The sequence below is a fragment of the Denticeps clupeoides genome, chromosome 15, assembly GCF_900700375.1.
Source record: "Denticeps clupeoides chromosome 15, fDenClu1.1, whole genome shotgun sequence".
Taxonomy (NCBI): domain Eukaryota; kingdom Metazoa; phylum Chordata; class Actinopteri; order Clupeiformes; family Denticipitidae; genus Denticeps; species Denticeps clupeoides.
Window position 1 is genome coordinate 15,242,857 of NC_041721.1, and position 16,951 is coordinate 15,259,807.

The 16,951-nt window shown below is 43.9% G+C and overlaps 1 protein-coding gene across 25 annotated transcripts in view; it reads left to right on the forward strand.

Annotated features, from left to right (window-relative positions):
- Positions 1 to 16,951, forward strand: part of nrxn1a (neurexin 1a) — a 118,570-nt gene that overhangs the window by 58,736 nt on the left and 42,883 nt on the right. For 18 of the 25 annotated variants that reach the window (XM_028955405.1, XM_028955421.1, XM_028955422.1 and 15 more), the window contains 4 exons: positions 5,238 to 5,441; positions 7,630 to 7,656; positions 14,707 to 14,829; positions 15,072 to 15,453. In XM_028955405.1, coding sequence (XP_028811238.1) covers positions 5,238 to 5,441; positions 7,630 to 7,656; positions 14,707 to 14,829; positions 15,072 to 15,453 — 736 coding nt within the window. The remainder of the gene's footprint in view (positions 1 to 5,237; positions 5,442 to 7,629; positions 7,657 to 14,706; positions 14,830 to 15,071; positions 15,454 to 16,951) is intronic. The other 7 variants (XM_028955412.1, XM_028955424.1, XM_028955425.1 and 4 more) reach the window with 1 other exon arrangement.

Below are 16,951 nucleotides of genomic sequence, written 5' to 3' on the forward strand. Positions count from 1 at the left end.
CTATTTCATCCTGCTCATAATTATTTAAAATATCATTATTTACCAATTTCAGTTAATAATCGTAATAAAGGTTTTCAGTGACAATTCAACTTTTGATTCAAATGTCAGTATTTGATTGAATAATATAAAGAATATATGAAATTTTACATAAACACAAGTCTATCAATTAAGAAATAAGTGGAAAAAGACCTGTGTCTTTTCTGTGTATCTGTATGTTGGTCACCTCTTTCCACGCTAGGATAGGTAAAAGGGAGCCACAGAAGGAACAATCCCATTGCCGTCATTGGTGCCTTCTTGGTGTGAAAACGTCTGATCCCCTTACGCAATATTAATAGCTTCAGTCACTGACAGGCTGAGCTTTTCAGTGGATGCTACATTCACAGGAACACTATTCATCTCACACTAGAGGATAACATGGCAAGCTGTGTGATCAAAGGTTACTGAGAACAAAGGAAGGTCTGCTGTGTTTGTGCAAAACGAAATGAACCTCCACTGCAAAATTGCGAAGGTGACGTTCGCTGTTGGCACCATAATTCTGTTTTCGTTCCACAGCTTACATATATTTTAAGAGATATTTTTTAGACAAGTTCTGTCAAGTCTGTGATAAAGTCTTTCATCATCAGAGCAGCAGAAATGGAGTTGGTCTGCAGAGTCACCTCATCTTTCATCCATGCCTTTGCTGATCGCACGAACTTACGCTCGAGCTTGGGCTAATTGCCAAAATGTGAAAGCGTCCCCTTCAAGCGCGAGGTAGTTATCTGGACCCTGTAATCCCCAGCAGAACGTTGGCCTTGTTCTAGCATACAAACATACAATCAATTATATTTGCATTGTGGCAGCCGTCGCAATGAAATTATGGAAATGATCTGGGCTAATTAGCTTCACAATGACCGTGGTCTTTATTGCCACGATTGCCACCGGCGAGGCTGGTTTTGGCAAATGAGGTCCGAGTGGTGGTGGTGATGATTTTTAAGAGGGATCTATTTCTGTCCTTAGTTCTAGCGATGACTGGCATATAATTAACAGGCCATAAATAGATTAAATACTATTTATTCCTGTAATTAAACCCCACAGGCCAGAGAAGCGGTGTCATAGGTGCAGCTTAATATGATGATAAGGATAAATAAATTCACTTAATTTACTTAATCTCTCTCTTCCAAATTGGCATAAATCTGCAAAAAAAAAAAGAAAAGCAGGACGTGTTATTGGGGCTGGAGCTAGGCACTGCATGGCTGTAATGAACAGTTTCATCCCATGGTTTATGTCCTGTGTAAATCAGCGGAATGAGACGCACAGAGGAGCCATTTTGTGAGTGTTGGTACACAGTAGATGCAATCAAACCCAGGATGTTAATCCACCACGAGAAGCCCCGTTTTTATTGCGCCAACCACCCTCGGCCAATTACAGCTGGTCGAGCATTCGCGGTGATGTTACCTCCAAAATTAATGGCTAACTCAGTCATTTGGGCAAGTAAAAGCGTTTGGTGGGGTTATGCTGCACAGGGGGGCCGAAGCAGCACCACAAGCAGAAAACGAAACAACGTAGGACGCCTTTGAGCCCACTTACTCTGTTTATCATGGTTGTTGAACATACATTTCCCTAATCCCCCTGGCGTGCTGAGGTCCTGAGTCTCCCAGCATTCGCAGGTTAGCATGTTGCGCCCTGGGCGCCGCAGCGCGAACATACGAGGGCCTGCCAAGATTTGCGCTTCGCGCTCCCGTCCTACGCCATGACGTTCCAGCAAGACGGGATCATCGCGAGTGACAGCGGGAATGCATGCGTGTGGGCACGTCATCCCTTTGTGCCTATTCTTCCACGTGTACGCGCATGTGAGCGCGTGCCATCGAGCTTTCTTCAAGTCTTGGAGTGGAGCTAATGGTAAATTAAAGAAGGAGCAGATGGGGAGACAGATGGAGCAAGTGATCAGCTATGTACACTCCTTTTTTTTACCTGCAGGCCTCGCTCTGGTCTCACTTTTTCTCTCCCCCTCTCTTTCTGTGTCAGAGAGCTGTAAGCGTGCAGGTCCTTTTAATGTTTGTGCATGGTTGATTTTGACAGTTTTGGCGTACAGTTCTGGCAAATTTGTGAAATCGCTGAATTAATTTCAGAGAAGCATGTTTTTTTGTTTTTTTTTTAGCTGTAAGAGGCGTCCATTTTTAGGTTTCTAACTAAGGGCACTATTTGCAAACTGGTGCTAAGTGCAGCACTATGCAGCACTGTGCTCCAAACCTCTCAACCAGTCATTTAATAAAGTGAAAGTGAAGTGATTGTCATTGGGATACACTGCAGCACAGCACATGGTGACACAACGAAATGTGTGTGGGGACGGTGCTTTGCTCAGAGGCACCTCAGTGGCACCTTGGCTACTCCGGATTCGAAGCGACAACCTTCTTATTACTGGGCCGCTTCCTTAAACGCTAGGCCCCCACTGCCCCATAAACCCATTATTTGTACTCATAGTCAATGGCCATTTCACTTGGTGGACTAGTTGGGAGTTTCTGACGCAATGTCCAAAGACTTGTTTCAATCCAATCAGGATGATCTTTCCAATCATGTTCTGTCCTTCTTTCTCTCATTCCATCATGTTCGCGCTTCTCTGATGCACACAGTACTATATCACATGCATGCTTTTGTTTGCTTTTTTCACATTTTATTCCATTTACGGGCATCAGGGCGCCGCTATCAATATGCAGGAGACTCCTGGAACGTAATATTGCACTATGCATTATATGCACATGGCCAAAGGTTTTCACAAAGCGTGCCACTTCTGATTTTATTATTGCACTTTGCATATACTCCAGAATGTTTAAAGAATTTATCAAATTAATTGCAAAGTCCATCTTTGCCATAAAAATTTAACGTAATCCCAATTTCAGGGCCTGCTGAGATAATTTCAGGGAGCTGCTCATTAACACAAGTTTGGCAAAGACTGTATACAGGATACATTGTCTACATTAATATCTTTAATAGAAGGGTAAGTATAGGTTATAGCATTACAGAAGAGTCACGCAACATGTGATGACTTCGAAGTTGGGCTGTATTGCTTCATTGGGCTGTTGTAACATGAGCCTGTTGGAGTGAGTGTGTTTCTGGTTTAACACGGACGCTGAGCCAGCACCGCAGGGCTGTAGGTGCCGGCATCACCTCAGTAACAACCTCTGTTGTGCCCCAGAACAATGCATTTAACCCCATTTCACACTGGGGGTGGATGCTTTTGTATATCTTTGAACCCAAAATGAAATGCCCTTGGAAAAGAAAAATACAGAATTATGACTTTCAAGTATTTTTTTTTAACATGGGTCTGTTTTTTTCTTGTGGTTAAGTACAATTGTAACACCTTGTAGACAGCAAGCTGTGTAAGGAGGTTTTTCTGTCAAACCACAATTTCTGAGTCAAGCTTTGGAATGGGGAAATAATGAAACAGAGAATAAAAGAGTGATTGAAAAAAGAAAACTGTATTCAAGATTTTGGAACAACTTTCGGGACGTTCAGTGCATTACGTTTCTTTTTAAAAATCGCCCTCGTCCTTAACAACAGCACGTACTGATTTAGGCTGAACAATTCATGACTGTGAAGTAAAGAGTAAGTCAAATCATATTTGTAATTGATTATGATTCTTCACCTGCTTGGTGGAAGATTTATGGTCGGGGTGCCTGGCCACACCCTGTATACATGTTTCTCGGTGTATATGTATATGTTAGAATCTGCATTAACTGGGATAAACATCAATGAACGCACATTTGAATTTTCTGAAATGTCATTCTTTGACATTTAACCGTTTTGCTGTTCCTGTCGAAGTCCATGTGCGAGTCTGGATCTTCCCCAAGGTACCTGGTCCTAAGCAGACACTCTGATTAGTATTCACAACAGTGCGCCTGTATTTCTGCATTTCCCTTTGTGGTTCCACCAGCCTTCGCTCGGAGGCCGAGTTAGGCACCACGCAGAAACCGGACGCGGCAAAGTCAACGAAAAAGGCATCGGTATCACAGGACTAGGGCATAGGCAGATCTGGGGGGAGGAAGGAGGGTGTTAGAAACAACACCCTAATAGATGCATGCCTGTGGCTCTCATGTCACAGTTGCTTTTGCAGGCTGCAGATAAATGTCTTCACAGATCACCGTCTCACTTTATACAATGCCCCGCCCTGCAGGCCAGATGCTCCACGAATTCACCTCTGCCGCACAGCATCGAGCTGATTAGCATTCCGGGCCCCCCTGGGTCTCAGTGTGGGGTGAGGTTGCGATGTGTTTGATGTCTGCCTGCTCTGTTGTTCCCGGCGCCGTCAGGAGAAGGCCCGTTAACCATAGCTCCGGTCCCCGTCTCCTCAGACAGGCCGCAGAAAATGAATCGGCCCGAAATTGAACTGGTAAATTAGAAATGAGGATGATGCAGATGAGGAGATGAGTTGTGACCCGTGTTGTGGGCTGTTTAATGGGGTTGTTTTGTTGGACGGGTGGTGAACTCGGGGAAGGCGCTGACATTATGGATGGTTGTTACAGAGTGCCAGTTATAGAGCAGTGGGAGCACTAAAGGGCTGCTACGAGTGAAAGGGACTTTCAGTCTTGAGTGTTACCCTCTGATTTGCTTTCTGTCTACAGAGCGTTTGTTTTCCTTCTATTCAGGCCAACTTAAATGATGGTGCTGAGAAAACATTAAGATGTCACTCCAAAATGTGGTTACTGAAGGTCATACCTCAATATACGTTGTGTTTACAATCATTAGAAATTCCTCTGGTGATGGTCCATGTTATCATGGAAGACATAACTCATCATAGATAATCAATCATACTGACTTTGTATTGATCTGCAATGACCAGGTCACGCTACACATTTTTCAGCCAGATTTTGAGGTTCATTTAGAGGGCATTTAGAGCGCAGAACATGGAACTCCATTGAGTCTTCAGCAACAAAGCATGGTGGAGAGCATGAACCTTGACGTTTTCTTTTACTCGTGGAACTGGTTTTTGTCGGTTGTCTATTGACTGGCCGGCTAGGTCACTTCTTGGTATCTTTCCATGACATTGACAGGGTCGGGGTTTGGAGATTGTATACCAGATAACACACACTGAACATGGTGTGCTGTGTACTGTACAGCGACGTGACAGCTTTGAAAGTTGTGTAGTCTGAACTTACCAAAACGAGTTGCCTTTTTATGAACTATGAAGTTTTTGTTTTCTGTGTTCATCTTGCGGGCTGGTTTTATTTCTAAATGCTCTCTTGCTCTCTTTGCCTCCACAGACGCCACTATCCTCAGCTACGACGGCAGCAAGTTCATGAAGATCCAGCTGCCTGTGGTGATGCACACAGAGGCCGAGGACGTGACGCTGCGTTTCCGCTCCCAACGAGCCTATGGCCTTCTAATGGCCACCACCTCCCGCAACTCCGCAGACACGCTGCGGCTGGAGCTGGATGGGGGGAGGGTGCGCCTCACCGTCAACCTAGGTAAACAAGGTCACCTGGGCCTGGCCCATGTAGTCTACTCCAGCTTCCTGCAGCTTGTTTAAGGCTGTCCAATCAGGTCCAGTCAGTTTGAACGCTGCATGTAAGGAATTTCCCAAATCTCTATTACACCGATGAAGAGACCACCTTTATTTGGCTGTATATTCCTTTGAAATCTCGGCTTTTTCACACATATACAGCTCCGACTGGCCTTGTGAGTGAAATGGAAGGGGAAGGTGTAGAGCCCTTCAACGGCCTGAGCCTGCAGCCCCCTTGCTCACTCCCAGACCAGCCCACTGGGGCTCCTCTCACCCAGGGGAATGCAGACTGAACATCCCTTTGCCCTTCTCCTCATCCACTCCACCCACCCAGAACCTGATCTCTGCCCCACTCCCAGCCCGAACCCCTCAGTGTATAGCCTTTGAAGCATGGCAGGCAATGGGCATTCTGCAGATGGAAGAATAGTCCTTTTTGAAGCCAAACCCTCAGCGACCCCCCCAGCACAAGCTTCATTTCACTTGCCCCCGCTTACTCATACAAGGGTATACTCTTCTTCTCAAATGTTCACCTTTTCCTCTGCAAACAGATGCACTTTCACACAAACACACTCACACACACACCCATGTGAAAGCTGCATTCCCTGGAAGGGTGTCCCACGTGTGACTGTCTGGCTGTTTGCAACCACGTTTCTGCTGCGGTTGACGACACGCGACAGGGCTTCAGCCCCATGGGAGATACAGAGGGAGAGACAGACAGCCAGAGTCTGGATGCTTCCAGAATTCTTTTGCACCGCACTCCACAACATGCAGCAAGAGCCCAAAAAAAAAAATGTGACTGTGTTCTCCAGAGGTAGAGGCGCATAAAAACAAGACAAAATCACGGGGACTGAACAGCAAGCTAGCATTGAGTTACATTGTAGCCATTTATTTACTATGTATTTACTACATAGGCTTCAGAGGCTAAAAATATAAGCATAAATTAATGACCTTCAAAAGGTCAAAAATACTTATGTAGTGTGACAATTACTTCCGCAAAGAAAATTCCGACGTCAGTAAAGCACCAGGGGCCCGTTGTACATGGGGGAGAAAAGAAGACAATTCTCGGGTCCAAGTGCTGAGAAATCTTTATTAACATTAAGAATAGTATATTTTTCATAGGTCACACATATTTTCTAGCGGCACCATTGCCATTGCACTAGAATTCACTTACTAGTCAGGTAAGCAGGAACCTCTTACCTGGTGACCCGTAACACAAGGTAAATAAGGCAGAATGATATTTGAAGTGATGCTGGTCTGAGTGCTGATATGGTGAAATGTCAACATTCGCCAAATGCCTGTCAACCAATCACGGCGTATGATGGGGAGTAGCTGAGGTATAAATAATAAAGGTCACAGGAAATAAGGTAATTGCTGATTTTAGGCAAAAAGGTTATTCATTTTCAGAATATATTTGGAATTTGGAATCATTGGGAGTGCTGTAGATAAAAAAAAGAGAAGCAGTCACAGTCGTTTTAAACACTGAATACACATTTCACACTGAGACGGTGGTGAGCTCGTTGCAGTTGAAATGGAAGCCAGCAGTCGTTCACATCAGACAACTCTTTGAGCAATAAAGGAAACTAAACTGGATTCAGTTCATCTCTCATGGGGCTGAGCTTCAGTGTGGACTACGTTCTGGTGCTCTGTTCTGAATGTGCCTCAGAAAACGGACCTGCTAAATTCGGATGAAAAACATACCTTTTCGTTTTTTTAAAAGAGGCAATAATCTAGACAATCTGAGGCATGTCATGGAACCAGACCAGCCAATGGAAAGCCTCCTCTCTGTTCACTTCCCTCCTCTCTTTCTACCTCTCTTCCACCTCCGTTTGGTGATAAAGAGAAAATTAACCAATTAGCTTTAAATATTCAGCAGATGGTGACTCCTCGATGACTCTGGGCATCACCATTGAACCTGTCAGTACGAACCAATGTCACTATGGTCATTTTTAAGTCTTTTACTCATTTATGATTTGAGGGGTATGTGTGGGAGGATAGGCAACTTGAGGGATGATAGTTAAATGAGGGGAGTCTTTCCATCCACACCACGTCAGCGTGTCCGTCCCCAGTAATGTGGACACTATGCTATTTGGTGGATGTCTGCAGTTTTAACCTTGAAGGTTGAATTTACATCTTGTCTGTTCTTCCCCATCTAGACTGTATCAGGATTAACTGTACCACCAGTAAGTGACTTCTTCTCTCTCTCTCTCTCTCTCTCTCTCTCTCGCCCTTTCTCTCTCTCTCTGCTCTGTGAGCTTCACTGATGTGGAGTAATTTTGCTAAATGGACTTTTGATAGGCTCTTTTGTGTGTGTGCGAGTGTGTGTGCATGTTCGGAGCGTGGTGTGTGTTATGCGAGTGCATTTATCTCCAGCGAGTCTTTATGGTCAGCTGGGGGCTTGATGGCTTGTGAAATATCGGACAGGTGCACTTGGCCGCACGTTTTTTTTTTCTTTCTTTTTCTCCTCCTCTGCGGGCAGTGTGTTTGCAGGGTTCGGCGGCAGCCATTTTACAGAAGGGTGTGAAAAAACGGAGGTGACTGGGAAATGAAGTGAGGCGATTATGTCACCTACTGCCGGAGCATCCTCCAACCTTCTCCTCATTTCCAATAGCCGTAATGCACAACAGTTCCTCAGAGAAAATCCCCTCTCAGCTTAGATCGACTGTCTTGGTTTCTCTTCCGTTTCCTCTGCAGGGAGACAGAACAGAGATGAGGAGGTGTGTGTGTGTGTGTGTGTGTGTGTGTGCGTGCATGAGGAAAAAGAAAGAGGTTCAGCAACTCTGCAGGTCTCGGTGGATTGTATATAAATTTTGTGCTAGGCGCAGCTTTCCATTACTCTCAGATCTCTCGGTGACAGCGCCCAGGTTTCACAGAGCTCTGCGTTTGTTTGTGTCATGCATCCGTTTCTTCATTCCCCCACTGTCATCCCGCGCTCGGGCTCAAGGAGAATAGGTGCTGCCCTCATTCCTGCCTCAGCCAAGAACCATTGTGTTCAATTAAAGTTTCTGTAAGTGAACCCTTTTAAGCCATCAGCGGAACCAGGAGAGTTGATGATCTTTTATTTAAGCGCTGTCAGTTGATAAAATATTTTAACTACATAATTGCACATTTAGCAACAAATTAATCTTGATGAATTATTAAAGACTAAAGCTTTCTATAATTTATATGACAATAACATTTTATGGTTATTCGAACAGTTGATTCAGATGATACACCCCAAAATGCTGTGAAATGTGTCATATGAGAGATTTCCACTCTCCTCACACCTGAAAAAAAGACACGTCTGTTGTCATCTCGGCAGCCGTAAAACCCTAAATCTCCAACTCCATCTTTATGAAGGTATTGTCTCTGGCTATGAAGAATTTCACATCCGTGTCACAGGTCAGAACCTTACAGGAGGTAAACAGCCCTACTCTTATTATATGGTAACGTACAAGCACAACAGACAGAATTGCAGAGGCCGTGCTGTACGTTACATTTTGGACCGGATGCATGGGCTAATTTGACAATCACGCAGCGAACCGTGTAAACCTGATGAGAAAACCCGAAGTGGAGCACAGCTGAGCTTCCTCAAGGGGCATCTCAAGCGCCCACCCCCGCTGCTGCCCAACGTCTTGGTCCGGAAGCGGGCCCTCTGACTCGTCAGCCAAATGCTCACCGCTCCCTTTTTTTTTTTATAATTCCCACTCGCACTCTAGCATGTGCTCATTCTCGCGGCGACGAACGGCGAGCATTTTGGTTTCTTTTTACCGTCCCTTTTTTTTGTGACGCACAGAGCCTGGTCCAGGTTCGTATAAAACCTCCACATTTTAAGTGCAAACTTAGAAGCGATGATATAATAATACCGTGCCGCCATCTTTAGAGGCAAGACTGAAGTGCGTGACAAGTAGAAGACACTTAGACGTGCTTGTAACAATCCACCCCCCCTCAGAAATCAGAGATTCGTGTGAATTGAAAAGAGCCTCGTTTCGATACGACAACCTTCCCTATAAATATGCAGCAGCGTTGCCATTTACCAGCACTCTCCTCACATATAAATATGCAACGGTGTTGTTGGTGTGTCATTTGTAATGCAAATAGCGCAGGAGGACAGCAGAGCTCTCAGGGAGGGAGACCAAGCCGCATCCAGGGAGAGCGTGCGAAGGAGAGGCATTGTGTCTCATACGGCGCGTGCTCGTGCACACTAGTGCACGAACAGCCGCCCCCCCCACACACACACACACACACACACACACACGCGCCGCTTTATCTGCGGTTCCCGGCAAAAGCCTCCTTTATCCTCCTGTGCAGGGAGCGTTAAAACGTTCCGATTTATTTCTCCAAAAGGAGATACATATCACACGCCTCTGCTCAATGTCCTCTCTCAGCTCTAATTCGTGTCCGATGGAGCAGATGGGCATATAATTATGTGCCCTCTGCAGGATGCCAGTCCAATGGCGGTGGCACTGGCCCAAGTGGAGCCTCAGTGCTGCTCAGTTCTGGGCAGAAAAGGCCACTTTGTTCTTGTGCCACTCGACTGGGCTCTGACCCCACTCCTTTCATTCCAAAGAATGGCAGTTAAGTTTTGGGCCCATGAATGAAATGCCGGTCTATCTATCTGCATTTCAGAACCCCAGAAATCCCACCAACTGCTCTGATTTCCATTTTATGTGTTTCCAGTGCTGTGATTGCAGTTATATGAGTGTGTGGGTTATGACGTTAGCATATGGTTCAAAGGCAAGCGACGTCTCCCACTTCAATGAAACGAAAGTTGACGATAGTGGCAACTTGACGGTGAGAAACCGAGATATCGCGTTCATCTTAATGCATTCTGAAAACGCAGTCAGCTCTTAAAACTTCAGAGCTGTGTTTTATTGGCACTAGTAGGGGATGTTCGGTAATAGCGCACCATACCTTTTGCCTGATTAGAAAGTGGGGTTTTAATCTGTGATTCATGCCTCTGGTGCATATTAAAATAAAGAACTTGATACGTTATTTATGATTTCTAAAAAAAAATATATATATATATAAGTAGAACATAATCACTAGAATAGTGACTGGATGTGACTGGACATCGTGGATTATTGCGTCTACACCTCGGCACCATTAAAGTACAGCCCAGTTTCGTTCTTATCCAAACCCTCAGCTGGACACGGAACTCTATTCCCATTCTGCACACAGGCAGGGCCTTTTCAGGTTTCCTCCACATCCCTCACTCAGTCAGACAGCAGCCGGCACAGCATGAAATCGTGAGAGATAATTACCGCCAGGCTATTCCATGTGAGCAGAGCTGGAAGCCCTGGGACGGCCAGAGGATTCGAGGCACTTCAGAAAGCACAGGAGAAACGCCGCGCACACACATTTGACAAGAAGAACCCGTTCTGCACTCAGTCACAGACAGCGAACGTTCTCACCTACCGCTTTGACGGGTAGGAGGCCCCCGTGTAATAAACACGTCAGGAGTGGAAACGCTGCTCGTGAGCGTCTCCCCCCCCGTCGAGAGTTTATCTTTTAACATCGCCCACAACAACACCGACTCTAATTCCCGCTCCTTGCTTCCCCACGGCAGCTCCGGCCCTGCGTCTTTCATGTGTGCTGTCCTCTGGTAGTTGAGGTTTTGCCCTCGCGACAACGCAGAAGACGGCTGCAGCCACCAAAATTTGATTTGCTTTGTACATCTGATTAGCCTTAAAAGCCCTGTTGGTATTTCAAGGACAAGGAGTTGGTTCTGAGAAAAAGCCAGATGTTTTATTCACAAAGTTTTAGCAGCCTTGCTGTTGTGTTCTCCAATCCTGGTGCTTTTGAATCTTCGATTATTTTCTTCTTTGTCTGCCACTCCTGCTCCAATAAAAACAGCATGACCAGGACAGGCTGGCTAACCCGCTAGTTTGATCAGCATCGACTTTCATGTTTGACCAACATGCTAAGACCACCTACCAGTCTGACCAGCTTAACCCGTTTAAGATTAGGGCTGGGGCGATATGTCGAAATCATTAATTGCGTAGACAGCAAAAATATGTTGATGCAAAATATGCGCGCCAATGCATTGGATCCAAAACATAGGTGGCAGTGCCAGGGAGTAGCATTGACAAACGTTCGTCATAAATGTGGACGTACTTTAATTTGTACTTTGTACTCGATGTTGGAGTTGGCTATGGGGGCGCAGAGGAGCAGTATTTCTGTATCGCGAGTGGGTGGGAAATCGATCCACTAGTGCAAGTAGGCATGTAGGATGCCCATGACGTGACGAATGACGAATGCAACTGTAAAAACCCAGCCAATGTTTCAGGATATTGTTGGTTCTTTGTGAGAATATAAAAAAAAATTATATATATATATATATAATTTTTTTTTATATTCTCATCATGACAGCATCATGAAAAGTCGATTTTTCCTATATTTTTGTGAATATATATATATATATATGACCTTATTAAAGTATTCACAAAAATATTGGAAAAATTGACTTTTCATGATGCTGATTCACCTTCACCCTCAATTGATCAAATCGATTGATAAATGAAATCTCATGGCCTTGTGACTTAAGCTATGCGTGGTAACACTTTAAAGTGTTTTTGTGTTTCCTGAAACAAATGCTAAATTATATTAGTTCAGGAAGAACACCGTGATGGGCTGCCAGCTTCCAACGCAGCTGCTTGTTTTTATAAAACCATTATTTAATGATTTAATGGTTTAATGGTATATTCTTGTTAGCTGGTCTTAGCTTGTCCACAATCAAATTTAGCTTTATTAGCTCTTGCTGGTCATATGTTTTTCTTTTGTTTTTCTCAGCAGAGGGTATATGTAGTTAAGTATAAATATACGTCTTAAACTATTTTTGTTTTGATTATAATGAGCAAATATAAAACATTGTGTTATGTTAGTAATTAGCATTATGCTATCAATAGCACAGCTCGGTTTCATAAAACAGCATGTCTTAGCATAGCATGTTGTGCTTAGCCTAGTGTGGTCTGGCTTAATTGTCAGAAAAGAAAAGGATTCAAAAGGAAATGGTGAAAATATAATGCCTGTAGTGTTTATACACCACGCTATATATATAAAAACCAGTTAATTACATGCTGAAGCATCATTGGCTTTGATTACTGTGCTGCGTGGAACGTTTTAATTTATTTCCCGCTCTTCATTCTCCAGACCTTTCCGGACGCCTGGTGTGTATGTGCGCGTGCATGTGGGTTTGTGTTTTGTGCCGTGGCAGTGACAAGCAGGACAAGCCCGCACCAATTAGAGGCTCCAGCCTCCTTCAGGCTGACAGCGTGTGTCACTAAGAGAGGCCTGTCACGTCGACTCACGGGTGCCTAATCTGCCCTGAGTGGCAACATGAATGAAGGTTACATATTTGGAAACCTGACAGGGTCACTCAAAGCTCAGGGCCTTTTTTTCCGATTTGTGCGTTCATGAACACATTTGGGGTTTTTTTAAACGCAGTGCTTGCATTCTAGGGAAATTCATTTTTGCCCCTGGTGCAAGATGGCATTTGCTGTAAGTGGTGGTTGATCCATTTGAATTAGCTGGACAGGGTCACCGGTTTATGGAGCAGACTGTATGTTTTTGCACATGCAAATTTAAGAAAAAAGTACTAATTGTGTTGTGATCTGTCCATAATTTGAGATGTGAAATGAATTTATGTCTCCTTAATACTACTTTTTTTTTTTTGCAATGAATTTATCAAAATGTTTGTTTAATCTGTAAAATATCAAAAGCAGCCCTGTGATAAAATGAGCAAGTCTCCACTTTTTTTTGTTTGGGTTTGGTTTTTTTGCTCTCGGGGCCTGCCTGCCCTGTCCTGTCAGCGTGTTCCAGGCAGTCTTTGACAACCGCTGTCTTCCTTAATGTTGCCCTCTGTGTCTCAGCAAAAGATATGCCACGGCAAGACAGAATGGACACTCTGATCTTCTCTTTTTTCCTCTTCCAGCGCCATGGAAACTGGCCCGTTTCTGCCCCAGACAGGCGTCGTGCTTTTATTTCTGAGCCCTGTTTCTGTGCAACATTGGCACCTCGAGGTCTCCGCTCAGTGTCTTCTCCTCCCTACTGATCCCCTGCCGACACCTAAATTCTGCACCTACAATGACTTTAAAAGGCATTCAGTCTCGGTGTTGTGGCTAGTCGAGATGTGCGAAGATGCACAAAGCGAAAATCGAGCGTTCCGTCCTCCAGGTGGAGCTATGGATTCATTTTAAAGACCTGGCCGCTGACTCATGGCCCATCTGGATTCATAGTAATTGAGAGTGAGGACGAATGGGAAATCAATAGAGAGCCTGGCAGCTCTTTAATGGCGCCTCTTTTTTACCTGTTATCGAGTGAGATGGGCAGCAGGCTGCTCTGACAATGACATCCCGCCCTCTTAGCTCTCCCTGGAGCAGCGTGGCCGGGGGGACAAAACAGCGACTAAGCAGAATGTGTCGGCCCTACGACACTTACGCTGTTCCCCCCCTTGCCTTCCTCCCTCTCCAACCCTTTCGCCTGTGTTCTCTCGCCTTGCACTCTTCTCGTTCCCTGATTCAGGCTCAAAGCCCAAACTGTAATCCTTGAGCTTCTTCTTGTGGCTTCAGGGCCAGAACTGCACATGTGCAAGGACTAGGCTGGTGGCCCCACAGGCGAGAAATTGCTTTCTCAGATGGAGTTTACAGTCGGTAGGTTTTTGAATATGCTTGAGGGAAACGTGATATGAATGTGTGGTGCCGCGGTGTCGCTTGATTCAAACGAACCCGGGCCAGCTCCCCCCTGCTGAGAGGAGCAAAAATGTTGGCTGGCTGTCGCCATCTGGTGGCAGTAATGGAGCATGGGAGAAGTTGTTGTCATTTCGACAGTGATGTTCTGTGGCCATTTACCGACTGTTTCATGCCAGCCGGATACATTTTGTGCCAGCTGTTTGTGAGTAAACTACATTATCAGCAGATTTTGAATATCCCTGATAGTCATTTCAAATAATCTGTCTGTCTCAGCTAAACTATTACATACATACACAATCATTATGTCAAAAGTGCCATATGCCCAAAGAAGTAGCATTCTTTACATTTCAGGATAATGGCATAGATCATAAGCAGGCTGGCATTAACATTAGAATCAAATGTGTGATTGCTGCAGCAAAAAAAATGAACTTTTACTGTTTTTATTGATCTATCTTTGGCTTTCCATCATGTTCTTTCTATGGCTTGACTTTTTTCTGTCTGTCTAACTGTCTGTCTATGTGTCTGTGCATACATTGTTAATTAATGTCTGGGGACATGTTGTAGGTAAGGGTCCAGAGACCATCTTTGCGGGACAGAGCCTTAATGATAATGAGTGGCATACAGTGCGTGTGGCCAGGAGAGGGAAGAGTCTGAAGCTGGCTGTGGATGACCTGCAGCCCTCTGAAGGTAACCAGTTGCTGTAAATAACTCTGCCGTTTACAGAGTTTGTCTGTATGACTTGTCTGTTAACAAAATTTTAACATTCATGGAAAATTTTTCAAGGGATAGCACATGGAAAATTTGAAATGTCAAGTTTCTATTTTAAGATTTTGTAAGTCCACTACATGGCCTACGATAACACAAATGTTAACTTGCTTTCATTCGATCCTCCTCTTTTTTTCCTTTAATCCTGTGAAACTACACATTAGGTCAAATGGCAGGTGACCACACCCAACTGGAGTTCCATAACGTGGAGACAGGTATCCTCACAGAGAAGCGCTATATGCCCGCAGTGCCCTCCAACTTCATTGGCCATCTGCAAGGGCTGACCTTCAATGGCATGTCCTACATTGACTTGTGCAAGAATGGGGACATTGACTACTGTGAGCTTAACGCCATGATTGGCTACAAAAGCATCGTAGCCGACCCGGTGACCTTCAAGTCGAGATCCAGCTACGTGACGCTGCCCACGCTGCAGGCCTACTACTCCATGCACCTGTTCCTGCAGTTTAAGACCACCTCTCCTGACGGGCTCATCCTGTACAACCGTGGAGATGGCAACGATTTCATCGTGGTTGAGCTTGTCAAAGGGTATGTCCTAGAAAAAAAAATAATCACATGCTAATGCATGGCAAATCATTTGTGTAAAAAGGTAAAAAAAGATACGTACACTGGCAGTTACCAAATAACACCAAGCCAAGCTTGCATTTTTATTAAGCATTAAATCAGATAAGTATCAGTAGGTAAACATTACACTCCAGTATACTGAGCAGGATGTGATTGTTATAGCTTTCATCAATGAATTCCTGGGTCAACTTTAAAAAAAAAAGATAATAAATAAAGAATTTTAATTTGAGGAAGTGTAATTACATTTCTTCTGACCTCATTAAAACCCGTTCTGCTATTATTAGATTATCTTGCATTTCCTCGCTGAATCTGTAATAAGAATTGATAGGAACATTGATCATTGTATGGATCTCAGATGTAAAATTGCATTACATTGTAACTAAAGATGTAAGAGAGCAAGTAAGAGAAAAGGACCAAAGTTTTACTTCCTGTTTTCTTCTTCTTTAAGTGGTCTATAGTGGTCTAAATTCTTTAAGTGGTCTAGTTTAATGTTATAGTGTTAGCTTAGTCATAGTCCAATCTGTGCACATTTTAAATTTCTAACTACAGTGCAAATGACAAGTAGATTGCACCCCGCTGGAACTGAAATAGTATTTCCAGAACGTGCGTCAAACAAGTCTTTCGTAACTAAAGATTTTGGGTTTCCTCCACGTGCCCTCAGATCCTCCCACAAGCCTTCTGCTAAAGTCTAACCAGGATTTGTTGGACCTATTTTTAAACAAAGGCTTACTTTATGCCATTCTTCCACAAAGTCCAGATTTGAGAGATGTGCAATTGTTGTATCAAGCACATCTTGTGTCAGCCATCTGTCACGGTGGATTGTAAGTTTCCTGGGCCTCATTTTGGCCCTCACCACGTTGCTTAATGCTGACCAGGAGAACTCAGCTTCACAGTTGTGATCTTCATGTTTGACAATTATGGGGTTCATTGAAAGCAATTTGTTTCATACCCTTTTGACAATGTGTGGTCTGTGCATTCAATTCTCCACTCATCTTCTCTCATCAGCCAATTTTTGTTTGGGCTTCAGATACTGAACCATCAATAATTTCATTTCAGAAACATTATTTATTTCATAGAACAATTGGTGCAGTGGGACACAATGCCTTCATGACCTGATGAATGCAACACAACAAATGATACTGTAACAAGGGCTGAAAACACAGTCAAATAAAATACAGATGAAATCCTGTTCTCTCTTTCTAATGCATATGAGACATGGTCTTATTAACATTTTATCTCGAATGACAGGCTGGTCTTGCATGGGCATGTTTTAATAAATAAAAGTCATCTGCAGTACTTTACTGAAATTAATTATATTACTTATGAGGATATCAGATTTTTTTAATGAACTGTGACTGTTAAAAACCCTGTGACACATTAAAAATCATTTGTTTTGTTAGGTTATGTATTTGCTTGTAATTGGTTTGACAATTGACTGATTAGAAATCAAATCATTAGAAAT